This window comes from Diachasma alloeum, unplaced genomic scaffold (genome assembly GCF_001412515.2).
Source record: "Diachasma alloeum isolate Michigan unplaced genomic scaffold, Dall2.0 Dall_scaffold_00196, whole genome shotgun sequence".
Taxonomy (NCBI): Eukaryota; Metazoa; Arthropoda; class Insecta; order Hymenoptera; family Braconidae; genus Diachasma; species Diachasma alloeum.
The window spans coordinates 1,204,839-1,225,765 of NW_021680361.1; the positions used below are offsets into that span (position 1 = coordinate 1,204,839).

Sequence of the window (20,927 nt, forward strand, 5' to 3'; positions counted from 1 at the left end):
TGTGACAAAACCCTTGACCCAAAGCTGAAGTATAATAACACTGGAACAACCTTGGTTGACGAATGTTGACCCAGCCCTAGATGAAACTTGACAACCGAGCAATACAACAACGGTCGTGGAACTAAGGCTGGGCTAGTGTTGGCCGAAGGTTATGCTAAGTTGATGGAATGAACGCTCGAGAGATTTGACCATTTCTTGGTTAATGTTATGAAGCTTGACTTTAGAAAATGATTTATTTTGAATCCGTAGTGGGAGATAAGTAATGAACCAGGGTTGATCGAGGGTTGGGAGAGTACCGGGCCAATTTGGAAATGATAACACTGGAATAAGTTTAATTGACAAGCAATAGAACAACGGTTGCGGAACCAAGGCTGGGCCCGTGCTGGCCGGAGGTTATGTGTGGACTGTGGAGTGAAGGCTTGGGAGGTGAGGCCGTTTCATGATATATGATATGATACTCAAGTTTAAAAATTGACTCATTTTTTAACCCTAGTGGGAGATGAGGAATGGGTGACGGTGGGCCAAAATTTGGCCCGGCAGGTCGACACTTGGTCCAATGCGAGCACCTGGGCGGATTCAGTTCTGAGACAATTTGAGAGTGATAACCCGGGATAAACCTTCGTTGACGAATGTTGGCCGAACCCTGGGAAGCTTAGCAACAAGAATTGGAGCAAGAGTAATACATTGAAGGCTAGGGCGACCGGTGCTGGCCCAAAGTAATGCCAAGCACCGGTCTCCCTCAAGACTTGGTGTGATCTTTTTTTGGTATATGACAAAACTTGACGTCAGAAATTGACTCATTTTGAATCTCTTGTGGGAGATCAGGCATAAACCATGGTGGATTGAGTCAGCCCAGCAGGTCGACCTTTGGACCAATACTGGCATGTGGGCCGAGCAACTGCTGGGCCAATCTCGAAGTCATAACTCTGGACAACAGTTGGTTGATGAATGCTGGCCGAACCATGGGTGAAGCTTGGCAACGAACATTGTGGCAAAAGTAATGTATTCGAGGCTAAGGGAACCAGTGCAGACCCTAGATTAGACCAATCCTTGAAATGCTAGAGATCGCTAGGGCTTGACCATAGAATAAATGGTCTGTTTCTCGCAAAATACTATCTCTCCATGTCATAGGATCTAGAACAAAAATATAGCTGATACATACTTACCTTATTTAAGTGATGATACGAGTGATCCACAAATGACCCTATCCACGTCATCCGGAATAACTCCCACGCATTATGCGGAACAACATATATAATGAGTTCACCGTTGTATTATTTACGAGCTTTCCAGGTCGTTGGTGCGTCTGGTGCGCGTCACACATACATAAGCACAACCAACGCGATGTTCCAGTATCTTTTTTTTTCTCTCCTCACCCAGCTGTCGGGTGTCGCACTCTGCCTTCCAGGAAGGCCAATCCGGGTCAAGCATTTTTCCTCATTTCACGTCGGAGCATACACACACACATAGATACGCTGTATATACCCCGTTCATTTTCAGAATACCATCCCAGGGCATAAGCCATGGGCTAGATGATTTACGTACAATCCCACCGGTGCCATTTACACTCTCTTGACGACTAATTCGTTGCACGCGGCGAACCAGGGCACCGTACCAACCCCTTCGTCTGTACTGCATTCATCTAACCCCTTCTCGTAGCACCAATTCTACTATCGTTTATTCGTGGGAAGAGGAAGGAAGTGGATATATGTATGAAATTTTCAAGGGACGGTCGATTTTATTCTGGAATTTGTTGAGCTAAATAAGATTGAAGTCATCACACAAGATAGGGAGCAGTGAACCGTTCCCTCCGGTCTATATAAAAAAAGAGAAATTATTCATTTCATGGCATGTTTACTGGAAGTGTATGAAGAGACTGGGCGCAAGATGAAGCAACTAAGATGATTCGCTTTCGCGTTTTCTTTTCTAGTCTTTATCGGTGACCAAATTTTCTCTCTCCGGCCAAAATTCTCGGGAAAAGAATTCGTTGCCTAACAATTTACTTTGAAAAATTTCCCCTGCACATTGAACTTCAAATGAAACAATTCTGTAAATCATGAAATGATATTGATTTAAAAATGTTGAGCATTGGAACGGATTGTTTTGAAAGATTGAGAGAATGACGTTTAAATAACTCCAATTTTTTTATTTCGTATGATTGTCTTCCCAGATATCTCTCAAGAGAGCTACCTTTCATCCCTTGTACGTTGGTATAAACTACTAGCAGTGGCACACGATGACCAATGCTCCTCCCGAGGACTCTACCTCCTAGCTAGTGGTTCCTCTGAATACAAGGGTACTTTATGACCAAGCATTGTCACCAGACGCTCCACTGCTAGCAAATGAACAAGCCCCCCTGCAGTTCTACTACTCAAGACGGGGCAGCTAGAGATACCACCGCGAGAATTATTACTACGAAGAGACGCCTGACAGCTCAAGGAAGCACAGCGAATGGAGAAAGGATGTGTTTGTGTGTGTGTGTGTTGATCCACTGGTCAGATGACCACGTCAACGCGCAACATTAATTCTGTCCAGTGAACGTCCGAGAGGATCAGAGATACAGATGTTTTAATCCTCGACCATTATCCTCTGGGTGGTACTACTTCTTCCTTGTGAAGAATTGAATTACAGCAAGAGTATGTTTCATGTTTTTCAACACAAAGAATATGCTTGGCAACTTCCTGACTGTCTGGTAGAGTAATATTTTTAATTTATGGGAACAGGGGACGGTCATTTTGGTCATTATTTACGACCATTTTTAGTGGTGAGTTTTTCTAGAAATTAATGATAAGGTTGATGCTCCAGTCGTGGACCTGTAAGCCAATTTTTGTGACAAAATATGTTCCGCTATATCTTTCCATCTCTCTATATGAAGAGAAAAAATAAAGGCCATAGAAATTTAACCGACACCTGCGTGTAAGAGTTAGAAGGATCAGGGTCAGATTCATAAGGGTATAACCCTAAGGGTAAGGGTCATAAAGAGGTCATGTGGAGGTTATACGCAGGTAGGGTCAAAAGAGGTCGACGAATGTTGACCCAGCCCTAGGTGAAGCTTGGCGACAAGCAGTAAGACAAGGGATGCTGAACCAAAACTGGGACAGTGTTGGCTGAAGGTATAATAAAGATCATATGCAGGTTATAAAAGGGCCATATGAGGGTCACAGTAGTTAATGTTACGTAATTCATATCGGTCGTAAGGGTCAGGCTCATAAGGCTATATAAGGGTCGTATGGGGATTATGTAATCGTCGCGGGTATCAAGCGAATAAATCACTTATTTTTCTATATAACATTTGTTGATTCTTCGTAAACATTAAGCCCACATTCATTCATTTCATTGTTAATTGTGAACTCGTAAACTATTTTAATAAGTCAACACAGTGGAAAAAGAGATTTATCAATGTTTTATAATGAAAACTTCCAGAAATGTTCATTATCCAATCTCCCTTGAAATTGAAAATTTTCCCCATATTTTTGAAGAATTTCGCTTCTCATAATTTCGCCGAAAAACTTTTCTGGAATTTCATGTAGCGGTAGTTGCCCGACACCATCAAAGACCCTCGGGGAGTTGGGACGCTCTCTGTGTGCTATCAGTTGACTCGAGCACACCCGGAATAAGTGCCTGGATGAACTATATGTACGACGAATTACTATCCCTAATCCCTTAGCATCTACCGCCCACTTTGTCACCTCCTCTTCTACTAATTGTAAGTAATTGTCTCATTATTCTCAGGTATATATGCTCTTTGAGGAGTGGGTAAGTTCTCGCACACTTGCTGCGTCACCGTAATTCCACAGCCGAGGTAAACGAGGACTGGCTCGTCATTCGGGGCGTTATCTTGTAAGGAAATTGCCAAGATCTTGCGCCTCTGCAATGTTTTGAGAAGATAAGGTATGAGGAATGCTGAGAGAAGGCTGTCAGTTCAAAATTAAAAATTTTTCAGACCACCAACTTCAGCTTGATTATTTCTGAAAATAATGTGTGAATGAAATGTCACGCGAATTATGATTTCGACGTAATTAAGGAATTGGCGCATCTACAGGCAGCATCATCAATAGATACACACACTAATAATTTTTTTGACCAAAATTGTCACGAAATCTCTTTTCCAATTCTTGCAATTTCATTCATCTTTTGGTAGACTGATCCTCTCTAAAAAAAAAGCATAGACGACATCTTGAATCGAAAATGAGAACTCGAACATGGAGAATGTCTCGAACGAAGGGATAAAGTAAGGCGGTTTTCATGAGTACAATTGTCCTGCGTCGAATTTTCATGAAGCCTGTCTAACAATCAAAAGAAAATTGAATACCATTCTATGAAACATGAATAAACAAATCATAATTTTCCAAATTATTTAGGTCAGGGGAAAATAGAATAATTGTGCTTTCTTAATATTACGTTTACGAAAAATTTTTTCGAACAAAGTTGATTAGAATTGAGAGCTAGAATTATGAGATTGTCTCACATTTTCCACGTTAAGGATAGAAGAATCTGAATTCAATACAGTGAAAATGATGATTGATTTATTACCTCATCCAAATCCCATCCACTCGTTTCCTACGACATCACAAAGATGTGGAATGCTATATAAATTTCCTTCTTTAATGTAAAAATGACTTTCAACGAAATAACAAACAATTCATTGAAAAAAGGAATATTGAATCTGACCGGAAAAGGGGCATAATGAAAGGGCAGGCAGATCAACCGCGCAATGAAATGTTTACGTATCAAAAATATACTAAAAGTATGCGTCCAAAACATAAACATTTACATTTCTATTCTATTCTGACCTTCCAATATTTTCAATAATCCAAAACACGTAGTCGACCTCCACATAACCCCTCCTCCCCACCTTGGATCTCCATACGCCTCACGTTACATGCAAAAATGTAATATATATTCCAACCACCTATACACCAGTGAAGTAGACATGGACCTCGCTCGAAATAAAAAAAAGTCTTCACCCTTCTTCGAGTCCGAAGGAGATGAGTAAAAAAAATAGAAATAGTAAAAAAGTTTCAGCGAACTCTTCACTGGCAAAGTTATTAATTTCAATTTTCAACTTGTACTGAGATGCTTTTAACCTTCTCACATTTTTTATCTCTTGAAGATTTTTTTACATCACATGAGCAGAGTTTATATTCACCAAAATGGCCGTCGAAGCCATGGTCCCCCTCGGCGTGTGATAGAAAACGACATTATCGATCGTAAGGTCTCGGTCCTCCGGTGGCTTTTTCCGGGCGAAGGATGCGACGAAATTTCCTCAGCTCTATCAAGCCAAAGTCCTCGAAGGGACTGATCTATATTTTTTTTACTCTCTACCTGAATTTTCTTTCCACTCTTTTACTTTTTCTTCTACCTCAGCCCGGACTTTTCCGCCTGGGCGATTTTCCTAGGAGTAGATGGAACGGGAGGAAAAAAAATAGTAAAAATTCCCCAGCGAAAGGTAGAAGGCAAAAGGCAAAGGTTATCCCAATGGTCTTGCAATGCAGTGACTATGCGGCGTAATGCAGAATTACTTGTCTCAATGTACGCCGAATAAACATCGAGAAGAATGTTTCTTTAGAATGAAAAATTCAATGTTTTATTCAAATTTATTTTCATCCATAAAATAAATTTTCGAGTATGCTCATCTCAGTCTTTAATTATTTTTGTGAATAAATATCTTGAGCTGTTGAACGATGAAGGTTTCGAAGTGTCTCAGTGATGTTTTGGTTGAGCTGTCGTACCCAAGCTTGGCCCAAGCATGTGTCAACACTGGTAACTAAGCCTAACACTGTGTTTACACTTTGCGACTCCCGTTATAATCGGGGAATAGGGGAAGCGAATTCGGAGAATGCAACTGTATTTCGTTATCCCCACCTCACGTTCACGCGGAGAGAGATTTGAGAACTGGAGCCATAAAATAAAAATACGAAGAATTTAATTTTGGTTGTATTGAATTTAGCGCTGTATCAAATAATTTTAATCATTACGTTAACATTTCAATACACATTGAATAACTTTTTTTTTCTACAAGACCCTTTTTTTATTATTAAAGTGATTCTGGTCTTCTAGTTTTAGTTGTAAGATTCACCTTAATTCTCTTTTTTTAACGGTTCATCGGCAATCTTGCTGTTATTTCATGTATTCTGATTCGCCCGGTGGCTTGGCACAGTGGGTAAGTTCGTTGCCTCACATGCGAAAGGTTCCGAGTTCAAATCCCGACCGGGTAGAATGGTGCGATCTAACGATTTAAAGTCTTGATCATCATCGCAGTATACCCTAATCGGGTCGAAGAGATGTAAAATAACGAAAAAAAAAAATTTATTCTGATTCATTATCTAATTCACCTTATCCCAACAAAGCTAGAACCTCTCTCCATGACGATCTAAAGAGAAGGGAATTTCATGATCGAAAATTCATATTTAGAGTATTTTATTCTTCGCCTTTCCTGGAATTGAGACAATGCCTGCTCAAAGATAATGTTGGAGTGTTTACTCCGAGGTCCGTGGGTAGTAGAGGCAAGCGATCGGGGAATGGGGGAAGCGAATTCGGAAAATGCGATTGTATTTCGCTGTCCCACCACGTGCTCAGGCGGTGCGAAATTCAATGATCGGCCGTCCATCAACTAATCCTCTAACAGTAATCAACCAACGGTCGACCGAATGCCAAAGTCGACCTGCTATTGACCCACCATCGAGTAGCTGTCGATCGATCTATCAGGGAATTTTCATCTCGAGATCATCCAATACTGGCCAGACCCTGTTCGCCATGACTCAAGCTCCCCCATCAGTTGAAAACAGCATCATCGGCCCCTGTCATGTCCCATTATATAGTCTTGCTTCCTGATGTTGGCAGAGCCCTGGTCCAACGTCGGCCCCTTCTCAACCTGTTATCCAATGAACCTGTTTTCAGTCTTCAATCTCCTCTGCTCCCCTCAGAAATCCTCGAAAACAACATGAAGCATGAAAAATACTCCCGTTTGTTGATTCAACACAATCTTCGGAATTATTCATCCCCAGCGAATTTATTCAACCGCTCATTTGATTCGAATGAAGTATTCTGTTCCCAAGAGGAAAGAGAATTTTTCAAGACACTCATGTGCGTCCAATCAACGCCCACCGCAAAATCCAATCGACCTTTAGAGATTCTTTACGTTTCCTATTTACAGTTTATTATTTACAGACCCAATGGCTTTATACTCATGTGAACATGTTCACAGTACCTGAGCTGAAGTTTCTACCCGTTGCAGCTGAGGAATATGACATTACTTTCGTCAGTGACGGCCCATCATCGATGAGCACTTCGCACTCACCTGTAACAAAATTGTATGGGAGTTAGTTATGAGGTTTTTGTTGAGGTGTAAAAAAATAAGGAAGGGGAGGAGTAAAATGCATGAACCTATCAGGACAAGGGTTCACGACTGGGGGTTCAATTATAACTCTTCTGACCTTAAGTTTTCTAAAGACACCCACCATTCTTCATCGTGAGTAGGAAGATAATAAAAAATGACTACTATAATTCTCTTAGCCAGGTGACCCTTATGGTTCTTAGGACCTCTTCAACCCTAACGTTCTGAAGGGAAACGATAAAAAAATTACTATTGATATGGTTATGGCTCTTATGACCCTTGTGACCCTAATTTTCCTGACGGCATACCCAAATTTTCGTAAGCGAATCCAGCGTTTCTTATCAGTAGATTGAAAATGATGAAAAATGAGTACTGAAACTGTTATGGCTCTTATGAACCTTTTGACCCTTTTACCACTCTTATGACCCCCTTATATCCCTTATGACTTCTTCAACTTCAATTTTCTTAAGGGGGTCGACCGTTTCTCATCACTAGACTGAAAATGATGAAAAATGACTTCTGAGACTGTTATAGTTCTTATGACCCTTTTAACGCTAATTTTCCTAAGGGCATGATAAAAAAATGACTCTTGGCCCTTACGGCCCTTGAGACCTTCTCAGCCTTAATTTCTTTCTATCTCTCGTTACGAGATTGAAAATAGTAAAAAAAACAACTGCTATGACTCGTATGGTCGTCGTGACCCTTCTGGCCCTTATGAACTTTTTGACCCCGATTTTTGCAACTGAAATTAATGTAGAATGATTCTTCTGACCCTACATCCCGCGTGACCCTTATAGACCTTACAATAATGCACTTCTATTCAATGATGGAACTAAGAAATATTACCGCGACTGAATGAGCATTTAATTGAGAAGATAGTACACTTTTTTCTTTAATTGGAATTGATTCTCGCTTCGGTAGAGTCAATAGAGTTTCCAATGAAAGAAAGAGATGGAGGGACATCCGCTCCAGTGGCTTTAGAGATGTTGCAATGATGAGATTTTTTATTATCGATCATGTTCTTTTTACGAACCAGCGTATAATTGAGTTTTTGCGGAGATGGTAATTTGTGAGATCTATCGGAACATGGAATGAAAGAATCTTCAATGTACCAACTATTCTTCCAATTTCATCTACAATTTCTGATCATGAATATTTTAAATTAGTTTCGAGGCTTTCGCGGCCATTATTAATGACATTATTGGCTTTCGGATGGATGCCGCGTTTGGTTTCAGCATTGTGTCGACGTTTCGCAAACATTGCAGTCTGCATCTTCAGGGCTATGAGCTCTGATTCTGAGCTCCGATGTTTGGGGGTTGTCTTTATATGCCTTCCCCTGTGATGGCGGGAGAAGGGGAAGGGGGGGGTCAGCCAATCGTATGGTTTTAAATGACCAGCTGATCAATCGTATGGTTTTAATTGACCAGCTGATCAATTAAAACCATACGATTGGCTGAACCCCCCCTTCCCCCACCATCACAGGGGAAGATATATAAGGACAATCCCCAAACATCAAAGCTCAGAATCGGAGCTCGTAGCCCTGAAGATGCAGACTGCAATGTTTGCGAAACGTCGGCGCAATGCTGAAACCAAACGCGGCATCCATCCGAAAGCCAATAATGTCATTAATAATGGCCGCGAAAGCCTCGAAACTAATTTAAAATATTCATGATCAGAAATTGTAGATGAAATTGGAAGAATAGTTGGTACATTGAAGATTCTTTCATTCCATGTTCCGATAGATCTCACAAATTACCATCTCCGCAAAAACTCAATTATACGCTGGTTCGTAAAAAGAACATGATCGATAATAAAAAATCTCATCATTGCAACATCTCTAAAGCCNTTGCTCCTACTGATTTTTTATTTCATGGAGAATTTGTTTAGAATATTTATTCCATTGAGAACTATTTTTCTTATAGAAACCTGATTGTGCATTATCACCATTTATTCAAAATTCCTGACTTGGCTTCCTTTTTTACTTCTATGTTAGGATTTCTCTTCGATTACTAATGAACTTAGATTAATTTAAAATATTGATATTATTGGCTTCTGGATGGATGCCGCGTTTGGTTTCAGCATTGCGCCGACGTTTCGCAAACATNATTTCATGGAGAATTTGTTTAGAATATTTATTCCATTGAGAACTATTTTTCTTATAGAAACCTGATTGTGCATTATCACCATTTATTCAAAATTCCTGACTTGGCTTCCTTTTTTACTTCTATGTATTTTTCGAAAATTTCGATTTCCCAGTAGGAATCAAAAAAAAATTTTTTCTTGGCCCAGTTTTTTTACAAAAACGTTTGTTTTTGTGTTTTTATGTAGATTTCATTATTTTTTCCAAAATAAGCAAAGACTGTTTTTACATCCGGTGAAATTTGTTCTTTTCAATTCAATTTAACTCATTCATTTTTCATAAGATAGAACATTTTTTGAATCAACAATTGAAGGGAAATAAACAGTTCTACTCCAGATTTATTGTCTCCACCGAATTCCAATTTTTAATCATCTATTAATAATTTTCTGACTTGATCTGGTTCCTCATTCAATTTTTGCTCTGATGATTCCTATGTGGATTGTATTTCTTGAAGAGATGAATTCATTTCCTTATAGGAATAGTCGAACAAAATGTTCACCAAGAATTGTTCTTGAAAACATCTGTTTTTGTTTTTAAAAATATTGGGGAAACATTGAGTGGAATGGACTCTTCTAACTTCTTGTTTCAATATTTATAACCAAGGAACAAATTTATCGATTGAGCTCAGTCTCAGCTCATTACAAAGGGGCTGACTGTGCTTTAATTTTTTTTTAATTCTATTTCATCAACACTTCAATAAGACATCAACATTTTGAAAAGGGTTCAAAGTGTCCATTTAATCCCACCGTCTACTACTAATTTTTCCTAAATAATCACAAAATTGTTCGCATTTCACTGTCACTTAATTTGGAAAAATTTTTTCCACTGAATGAAAACATTTTCTGTTACACTCGGAAAAAAATAAATATATTCTTCTCGACTTCAACTATTCACGGACATTTAATACTTGATCACGCAATATTTTCGACACATCTCACTTTTGTCACATTCCAAACATAAACCGATAACCTCACAAACAGTGCATAAACTACCTTTATGTCCGAGGTCCGTATATGAATATAGATATGGCGAGATGAAATTTGAATTTTCGACAAGAGAAAACAAAATAGAACACCGAGTCGATTTTCCGTTCCATTCTAATAAGTGATTTAACGTGAAGAAGAACATTTCCGGTGGTTCTCCATAACAACATCACAACCCACATTCAAATGCACTGGTGGCAACACTTCAACGTTGGATGTGAGGCTCAATTGGACCGGCGCTGCCAACGTTACAACTTAATTCTCCGATTTTATAATGTGAATCGCGAGAATGTGAATATCAATCCGTTGCTATGCGCGTATCTTTTTTACTGTTAATCCAAAAAATACTATAGTTACACCGTTGAAAAGCTCATAGGTGATTTATATAATGTAACTAACGACACTTTCCCGATTTGTCGTCCCGTTTTCATTATACCGAATGTAAATCATTTGGAGGTAGTGGAGGGGGAGGTTCTGTCGTGTATAGATACGCGGTGCGCTCGGTCTGATGTTTTGCTCAGTCGGTCAAAACTTTTCTTGGCCGATACGCTACCGCGTATCTCGATCTCAAAATAATAATCATCAAATTTCAGATCAAAACCCGCTATTTCCCGATAAAGGATTTTGTTATGGGTCAAACACGCGAAATTCCTTCATCTTTTATTCGAACTATTCAATGCATCTTAAATAAAGGACATTTATCAGTGTTTTATTCATCGCAAGACTGTCCTAATCCCTTGATTGAAACCAACCCTTACATTTTTCACAATTTATAGCTCCATTCACATCGCAACTGTCAATTTCTAACTTGTCCTAAATTTATATTTTTGGTAGTCAATAATGAACAAAATCTCATCAAAGGAACACATCATCGGCGGTACTCCGAGTCGAAATTTTACCGGGTCTCCCAACGAAATGTCAGGGTCCACTGGTGGGTTTAGGACGTTGAAAATACGTTGTCCAGTGTACAGGCTCAAATACACCGATTCAACCTACTTTCGACGTAAATACCGTCTCTTTTTTCATTTTTTCCAGGTTGTACGTTGAAGTAAGGTTGAAACTAAACGTATCCCCAACGTTCCTCCACCATACATTCTTTCCTTCCTTCCTGCCCCCCTACCCCCTTCACACTACCAATTCCATTCTAACATCGATTAATTGATTAAATCTTGCATAAATTAATCGGTGGAAGAATGGCAAAAATATAAATATTATTAACTGATTATTATCTGAAGGTTAGATGCGTCTCAGTGATAGTTGAATTTAAGGGTCAGATGGGTCTAAGGATTAGTTGAGTCCGAAGGATCATGCGAATTTGAGGGTCTGTTGAGTAAGGGTCAGATACGCAAAAGCTTCAGTTCAGTTTAAAGGTCAATTGCGTCCAAGTGTCAGTTGAGTTTAAGGGTCAGATGGGTCTAAGGGTTATTTGAGTCTGAAGGATCAGGGGAATCTAAGAGTCAGTTGAGTCGAAGGGTCAAACAACTACAAAGGGTCTGGCGAATTTAAGGGTCAGTTGAGTGTGAAGGATCACGCGAATCTGCGAGTCAGTTGAGCCTAAGGGTCAAAAGAAGACGAAGGGTTAGGCGAATCTAAAGGTCAGATGAGTAGAAGGCTGAGTTGAGTTTAAGGGTTAGTTCAATCTGAAAGTCAGATGACCTCTGGCTCACCTGACGCTCAGAATCGATCTGACTCTCAGACTCATTTGACCCTTATTCTCATCTTAGACTCATCTGACTCTCAGGTCCAATAGGGCCTTCGCACTCATCTGACCCATACACACAACTGGCCCTTAAATTCAACTGACAGTTGAACTCAACTGAGGATTTTAATTATCTGACCCTTACAAAACAGACCCTTGGATTCGCCTGACCCTTCGTACTCTTTTGACCCTTAGGCTCAACTCACCTTCAAACTCAACTGACATTCAATCTCAACTGAGGCTTTCACTTATCTAACCCTTAGATTCGCGCAATCTTTTGGACTCAACTCACCCTTATCCTCATCTGACCCTTATACTCAATTGATCCTTATACTCAACTAACCCTTGATGTTAACCGAAAACAAATGTCATTAACGTTGAGCGTACGTTTAATATACGGTGGATATTGAGTGTTTTTCAGCGTCCATGGGCCTTCACCTTGAGATAAGTTGAAAGTACGGTAAAAATTAGGCGGAGAATTTGAACATCAAAGCAATGTAGGTTCAAAACGTTGAAACGACGTCGGGAGACCCGGTAAAAATTTGGACCGGGACCCTACTCTCATGAATTTGTAACTCCATTCAAAGTATATCAAATATATATCGAAGTTGAAGTGATAACGTGAGTGATTGTTCCAAGTTTCCTCACAACCCAACATTTTTTTTCTCAAACAGAATTCTCTCTCTCCAACATCATTGAAAACAGCTCTATCAAGATTGATTCACCGCGTAACAATACTTGTAAATACTGTTCTACAAAGGTGAGATTTATGGGCTTTACAACTCCAAATTCTCAGTCGAACGCAGTATTCAAACTATTCTATTCACTTTTACATGTTCAATAAATTCAGAACTACCCGAGCGAATTGGAAGATCATCCCGTTTAAAAGCTGTAAAGAGGTTATTTCAAACGGTGCAGAGTTCTACCATTTTTTTTTAAAGATTGAGAGGCATTTTCAAATCTCCACTTGAATATTTTCCCGTTTCCAGTTTCCTAGAAATTATAAGTTTCTGTCACGTCGTCAAGAATAAAATGAAAAGATAGAATTCATTTAAGTGTATTTCTCAAATATCTTTTGCTCGAATCCTTTGAAATATTTTCAACTCTAAAAGTAGAATCGTTTTATTATTATAATCCTACAATTCTCTCATATTTTTGTAAAACACATTCATCAGTATTTTCATCGTTGCAAGACTGTCCTACTCCCTTGATTGAAACCCTTGATTGAACTTTTTCACATCCACAACTGTTAATTCCCAACTTGTCCGAAAATGATATTTTTGTTAATCAGCAACGAACAAAATCTCATCGAAAGAACACTTCATCGGAAGTATCCTACTCTCGTCAATTTGTAACTCTGGAAAAGGTTATTTCAAAGGATGCAGGATTCTACAATTATTTTTATAGATTGAAAGGTATTACATGATGATTAAAAAGCTACCATTAGGTCCTCCTCCAATAAAGTCTTACTAATTGTCTTTATTTTCTGTTCCATCAGAGAGCAATAAAGGAAGAATATCCCCCCTTTTCACCCAAAGAGCAATGGCCCTCTGCAGGGTTACACCAGTGCAACAAATACCAATGATTCTACTGAGGCATTCTTCGTGTTAAGTATTGCTTCAGCGTCGTTAAGTTCCCAAGTGTAATTACTGGGTTTTACAGCCATTCCAACGTCTTTCTCAAAATTCCATTGTTTTTATCACGCACTCTGGGGTCATATACCACACCGAGTGATAAATCGTGCGTTTTTACGGATTTTCAATGTTAATTTCTATGTGAAAAGGTTTTTGTTCGCTCGTTTTTCGTTAATTAACGCCACCCCAGCCTCTTACATTTGTTGATGACCCTCCATTATGCCTTTTTTCCTGTCAGATTCGATACTCCTTTTTACAATTAGTTGTTGGCAACCATTCTCATTGCAAAAAGCAATATGGCCAATAAGAATCATATCGATGACTCCTAAAGGAAACTACGTAACCTAGAAAACATTTCCAAACTCAAGTATCTCCAGAATATTGACTAAAACTTTGTATCTCAGAGGAGATGACAGAAACCAAGTATCTCAGAGAAAATTCACAAATACGTAACTCAGTAACTCCGATTAAACACCGTATAATTCGCTCGATCCTTCATCATTTTTATTTTAATTCCTCGGATAGAGTTCCTACGGATATTTTCATGTACTTTTTTTTGGGGAATATTTCATACCGGTCGTCAGTTATCAGAAAACCAAACCTCTAATGACTTTGCAAATATTAAATCAATTTAGTAATTAGTAAATTGTTGTCATCTCATTTCTTTTAACATTAATATTTTATGTACAGTAGACTCTTGCTAGTTGCACGCCCGTTAGTTGCTCGTTTTCCTAATATAATCCCCTTCTCGGACGCTCGAGCGCAGCCCCCCACTCTCCGCCGCCTTATCGTTTTCTTTTGTCCTCCGTACGTAAACACAGGGGTCCAAATAATTTTACGGTAGACTCCCGTTAACTGTCGCTCGTCGGGACCAATATCGATCGCAGTTCCGCGAAAGCGACACTTAAAAACGGCCCCCACTCCGCGCACCGATTCCCCGAAATTTAAAGGGACTAGTGCTAATATGCATGTGGAGAGGGGATTTATTTTATTCGTGTTCTTCTCGTTTAGTTTATGGAGATAGAAACAACTAAGCGCGTGACACGATTAGGGGCGGAGTTTAGGGAAAACTGCAAGGAATCGAGGCGTCCGAGTGGGAGATGTTTACATTAATTGGGCAGTGGGGACCGGTGGAAAGATGCTCATTTTTTGGAAATGGTATTCCTACAGCCCTTTCGAAGAGCAACTAGGGAGAGTCTACTGTAGTTGGGTAACGAAGGGGTTGGTGAATCATTTTGGAACTACTTATTCATTTTATCTATTGGAACACTTCTCATTATTCAATGCATCGACTTTGAATCGAATTTGAAATACCAGATGTGCGCATTAGGTTATGTGCATATCTCGGAATCAGGAGACTAAGTACAGAAGAAGTACGTAGGCGGTTCGTGATATGCAAACATCTAGAGCGAAAATATGCAAACAGGCGTTACGCGTTTTGCCAGTATGTGAACTGCTAGGTTCTACTGTAAACGCAAAATTAAACAATAACTTCCTCCTTCTGGGTCGGGAAGTCGAAAAGTATAATTATTCTATTTTCCTGTGACTTAAATGATTTGAACAATTATGATTCTCTTAAGAATATTTCATAGCATGGTATTTAATTCTCTTTTGTTTGTTAGGCGGGCTTCATGAAAATTCGACGCAAAACTATTGTACTCATGAAAACCGCCTTCCTTTCTATATTCGTTCGAGATTTCCGCTATGTTCGAGTTCTCCTTTTCGATTCGAGATATTGCACATGCTTTTTTTTAGAAAAGATGTCCGTGACCCAGTTGGTTGGGCGGAGAAGAGGAACGGGGAAACCGATCATCACCCCTTCCCCTGGGGCTCTTTCCGGTGCACTTGAGTACGGAAACAGTCGGCGGAAGCACTCACCGGATCGAGAGCTGTTAGATGAAACGAAAGATTCAAATGAACTGGATTCGAGGAATTTTTAATGATTCAGATGGTGAGTCGATAATTGTAATCGGTTATATGAATGTTTTATGTGGAAACATGTGATACAGCTGTCGCTGCTCCACAATTCCTTACTAGCGGTTGAAATATCCCTTTAAGGTATTTATGGCGTGGTCAGGGGGGGTCGAAAAAATCTAGAAATTAATGATTTTTTTTATCCACTCTTTGATTTTTTCAAAACCCCTATGCGAAATCCCAGATAGCCTAGGAGAATAGGTCAAACACAGGAATTTTTCTAAAAAATGCTTTTTAAGACGGCCTTTTTAAGACGGGGAATTCGTAAAACGAAATATTAAAAATGGAAAAAATTTATGTTTTCCTGAAATTTTACACTTGGGTGGAGTCTTCATGGAGAACTTCCTTCAAAAATCAACTTTCTAATTTTTTTCAGATTATAAAAATGTTTTCTAAGAGATCAATGTCGAGATTTAAATTCAGACCTGCAAAGTTTAAATAATAAAATCACTGTAAAATGTCCAGAAACTAAAAGAAAGAAGAAGACTCACACTGCAGTGATGCAGACTAAGTAAAACAAATTTGACGTATACAAAAATTGAATGAGTCAACTTGTTAATTTACCAACTTGTTAACATTTGTTTGACAAAGGGCTATTCACGTTCGAATTCCGTGACATAATGACTTTAAGATATAATCGGTTACACGTGATTACAGCCTTGATTACTGTTGGATTTCTGGGTTTTCCCCGAGATCAAAATTCACTCTCCCAAGTTCTTTCATGTTAAGGAAAGGTTTATTGCTTTATATTGCTATGGGGTCTTCCCTGAGAGTGTAAAATGGAGAAAAGTCCTCTCGGAACTTTTACTGATGGGTTTTTCCCAAATGTGGGTTTTTCCCACAAGTACAGCTGGCGACCAGGCGGGGTCAAGCGGGAAAGACCGACCGTTTGCTTCAGGGGGTGGAAATTATATTGCCCTCCTGGGTCTATATTAACCCTGGGCCTCACTAGCAACCATCTTTATGACCTCGCTTCGCTCGGTAGAATCGCGGATTCTGGGCCCTATGACATAAAATAGTATACGAAACTCGTGCGTAATGGTGTTTTTTGACTCGTGGGATTGTAAAACGAGCCGAAGGCGAAAACCCATTACGCACTTGTTGCGTAATATACTATTAGTTTCTCGTAGATATTCATAGTGTCAACTACCTCCTGACAGTGTAGAGTCTTAGAGATTTTTCAATTAAAGTGTTCACATAGATAAAAAGTGTTTCTTATTTTTAAACCCCATAATTCAATAATTACAGTGACAAGGGATTACAGTAATTACATTGTGATTAAGAAAACTGATTACAAGAAAGGTAATCATTTAAGTTGAACAAATGTCAACACCTCGATGGCTTTGAATCCTACACACGTGGGTAAAAAAAACCATTTCATTGATCGTGAAATTGAATTTACACGGAAAAAATATAAAATCATTTTTTACTGCGGAACATAGTAATTCTTAATATGAGAAATAGAATGCAAAACTATAGCCGACACACTCGAAAATTTACTATTTAATATAGTAGCTTTGACAACAAATGAAATCTACGACGTGCTGGATGAAAAAATACGTCTGACAAAATTAAAATATAACGGCGTCTATTGGAAAGGTTACTATTGAACATATCGTTGCCGCCAGGAAAGAATGATCTTGGATCTGAGTAGCGGGGGACATTGAATCGGAGTTAATTTCGAGGGAGTGAGGGCATATACCCAACCACGACCATTCTTTTTTGGCGAAAACTACAGTGAAAATTGAGTCGGCATAGTAGAGAATGGTAGAACAAAAGTTGAATTTTCAATTGACATGAATAAAATTTAGGAGGATCAACATGAATTTTTACATCGTCGATTGCAAAAATATTCCCCCTCCCTCTAAAATGAATATTCATGGAAAAGGAGGAGGGAGAGAGGGATTTTTTCAATAACCGAAGTGAAAAACTTATATTATGATATTATTGATACAAGTTAATTATTGATATAATCTTTTTTATCATCACTGAAAATTATTATCAATAATGTTCCTCCACGTATATTAATTCTGAAAAAGCGGAGAGGGGAGAAGAAGGATTGATTTTAGAATTATAGCATCCGCTGTTAGATTCCGTTGAATAGATACACGTACAACGATTTATTATTGCAATAAACGGATATTTATTTACGAAATTATTACTCAACTGTGAAGCAGTGTGACAACTCTGCCAAGTTTATACGAGAGATTTAGTTACTAGAGGTTCTGCTTATCACGTAGGAATTATAACTGACTAAAATTACGGAAGTCCTCAGTTTTATACATCTGAGGGTGCAAGAAAAAGTGGAGGGGATATGGTGAGCATGACCATATTTGGGCATAGCTCTAGTTTGTGATGTAAGAGGGGAAGGTTTCGGACTTGTGACGTCAGGAGAAAGGTCTCAAGGGTTTTATGACTGTCTGGTGAGATCTGGAGGTTTTATTATGGTCTTAGAAGTTTCTGAGATTTTATTATGGTTTTCGGATTTTCTGAGGTTTTATTATGGTTTGGACAGACCCAGGGATTTTCTATAATGAGGGGCCCAGGTAGGAAATGCCAGTGTAGGAAAAACGGGCCAAGTCTGGCACAAGCCTGGGGTTGCCAGGTCTGGGCGGCCAAGCTTGGACCGAGATTCGGCCATGCCTGGGGACCAGGGCTTGACCCTCGGGGAAAGGGCGGGTAACCGAGCCTTGGTTGACAGATCTGGCCCAGCCTTAGCCGAACATTGGTATGCCGGAACTCGATAACCAAGCCCCAGCCAGCGGTGACCCAGAGCTTGGTCATTAGGCTCCAGCCGTTGCTGTAATTGTAAAGGTTAAGTCGGAAGGATAAGATGACGAGAATGCAATCACAGGGGTGGAATCGTAAGGATAATATCTGAAGAGTAAAATTGTAAGGGATAAATCGTAATAATGGAAAATAATAATGGAAAATCATAAGGCCGACATTTTGAGGGTTGAATGGTAAGCGTGGAATCTTGAGGGTTACATTTTAAGGGTGTAATCCTGAAAAAATGGTGACATTGTAGGTATTGACGTCACATGTTACTCGCTAATTATTACGAAAAGAAGAAGAATCGTCATTCACCATTATGTTGTATACCCCAGTATTTCCTCTCTTTATCCTGATATTATTCGAGTATTTCAAGTAATTCCTAGTATTTCTTATTCAATATTTAGCTATTGGCCACACCCCAAAAATATCATAAAACCAAATGTCTGAATAACTCGTAGACTACATCTTGAATAGTTGTCTTACCCTTGGGCCAATTCCCACTCTCCTCAACATACCCTTGGAACATTTCCTTTTTGTCCATTTCTCTCCTCAACTCAGAACCTTTGTGCCATTTCCCTCATTATCCCGGGGCCTGGTCCCAACCGTAATAAAACCTCAGAAATCCCGAGACAGTCATAAAACCTGGCGATACCACGCACCCCAACTTCTCCTCTGACGTCACCAAGTCCCAAACCTTCCCCTCTGACGTCAGCAGCTAGCGTTCTTATGCCCAAATATGGTCATGCTTGCTATTTCTCCCTCCACTTTTCCTTGCACCCTCAGGTACATAAAACTGAGGACTCCCGTAATTTTAGTTAGTATTAATTTCGCAATTGTAAGCAGAACATCTAGAAAACTAAATCTCTGTTCGAAGATAGAATAATTCAGAGTTGTCACAATTCTCAACGGTTGAATAATTATTTCCTGAATAAATATCAGTTTTGTTTAATATAAAATCTGTGTTTATAAATTTATTCATTGGGAATCCAACAATTAATCATCATTATTACAATTATTATTGTAATTAATTATTATTATTATTGTTATTCATTATTGAATTAATTTACCGATTAAACTATAATTGAATCACTTAATATTTCTATCAACTGAATGGACTTGGAGACAGGGAATTGTTAATGAAACTGGGAATTTACCCAAGGGTGACACGATTGCTTATGGAATACATTTTGCAGTCTAGTGAGATAGTTCGGTTTTATAATATTATTGGGGTGAGGCCCACAACTAATGATTTTCGGGTGAAGCCCGCAGTAATCATATTGTAAAATATTCTATAAACTACGCGACATAATAAAGAGATCGTTAAATACTGGTGTATACAACACCGCTACTCGGGCCATTGCGTGGTTGACGGAGGGAGGCGATTCCAACAATTGAAAACAATCGACGCGCTCATCGTCCGCTGGAGTTTTTACTAGTCAGCTGATTAATTTCTGCTACATCCTCGAGTGAAATGTAGTAGGCGCAAGAGTATAAACTAACGTTTTAAATCGTAAGAAAGGGTTACAATTTAACATAGGAACAGTTCATACGATTTGAGTAATTTCTCGTCATTTAATAGTAAAAATTGGTAAAGAAAATTGACCATTTTTAACCCTTTTGAAAATTATTTTTTCGTCCGTGCATTTTATACTGTTTCATCCGTTAAAAACTACTATGTAAAATCATAAAAACTGAGTTTCATATAGCAAACGTACGGTTAAAATGAATCAAATTTCAACGTGTTTCTTTCATAGCTGTCTGCCATTCCTAAGTTCCCATGGTAATTAGTACTTTTTTTATATTCTCTCCGTGTACTTTTCACGTGGCATGTCTCGATGAGTTCTCAATAATCATCAAGATACTTCCATTAAGAGTAAAAATACATGATATATAGATTGATATATAGATCATGCGAGATTGGATAATAAATCAGTAAAACCCAATGATAAAAAAAACGCAATCAAAATTTGTTGAACAAATTGTGGAATAGCAATGACATCCTCAATAACATTTACCCTCGTCTGAAAAATCCGATTTACTTTGAACGAAATCAGTGGAACAAAATAAACAATCGTCAGCCACCAGCGACACTTTTCAAAGACTCGACCTTCCTTGAGTGCCCGTGACACGTTAAAACTTCGAACAATGAACGGGAGAGGTGGAGACGGAGAGCATCAATAGAGAGGAGGCGCGAGGGATCGAAAGAAAAAAAAACAACGGCCCGGACATCGAGACGAGACGAAGACCAAAACTCTTGCCCCCACTTCAATGCCAATTCACCTCGTCAGCTATTTCCGTAGCGACTTTTGGAATACGTCACGTGAGAGTAAAAATAGAATGGAGTATACGTCATCAGACAGGCGTAGTCCCGCAGCGGGGAGGCCGG

The 20,927-nt window shown here is 39.0% G+C and overlaps 1 protein-coding gene across 6 annotated transcripts in view; it reads right to left on the reverse strand.

Annotated features, from left to right (window-relative positions):
* LOC107048707 (disks large 1 tumor suppressor protein) overlaps positions 1 to 20,927 on the reverse strand; it is a 616,903-nt gene that overhangs the window by 566,830 nt on the left and 29,146 nt on the right. For 5 of the 6 annotated variants that reach the window (XM_015272036.1, XM_015272037.1, XM_015272042.1 and 2 more), the window contains one exon: positions 7,211 to 7,300. The exons of the other annotated variant lie outside the window; for it this stretch is intronic. In XM_015272036.1, the coding sequence (XP_015127522.1) occupies positions 7,211 to 7,300 (90 nt within the window). The remainder of the gene's footprint in view (positions 1 to 7,210; positions 7,301 to 20,927) is intronic. 6 annotated transcript variants of the gene reach the window in all.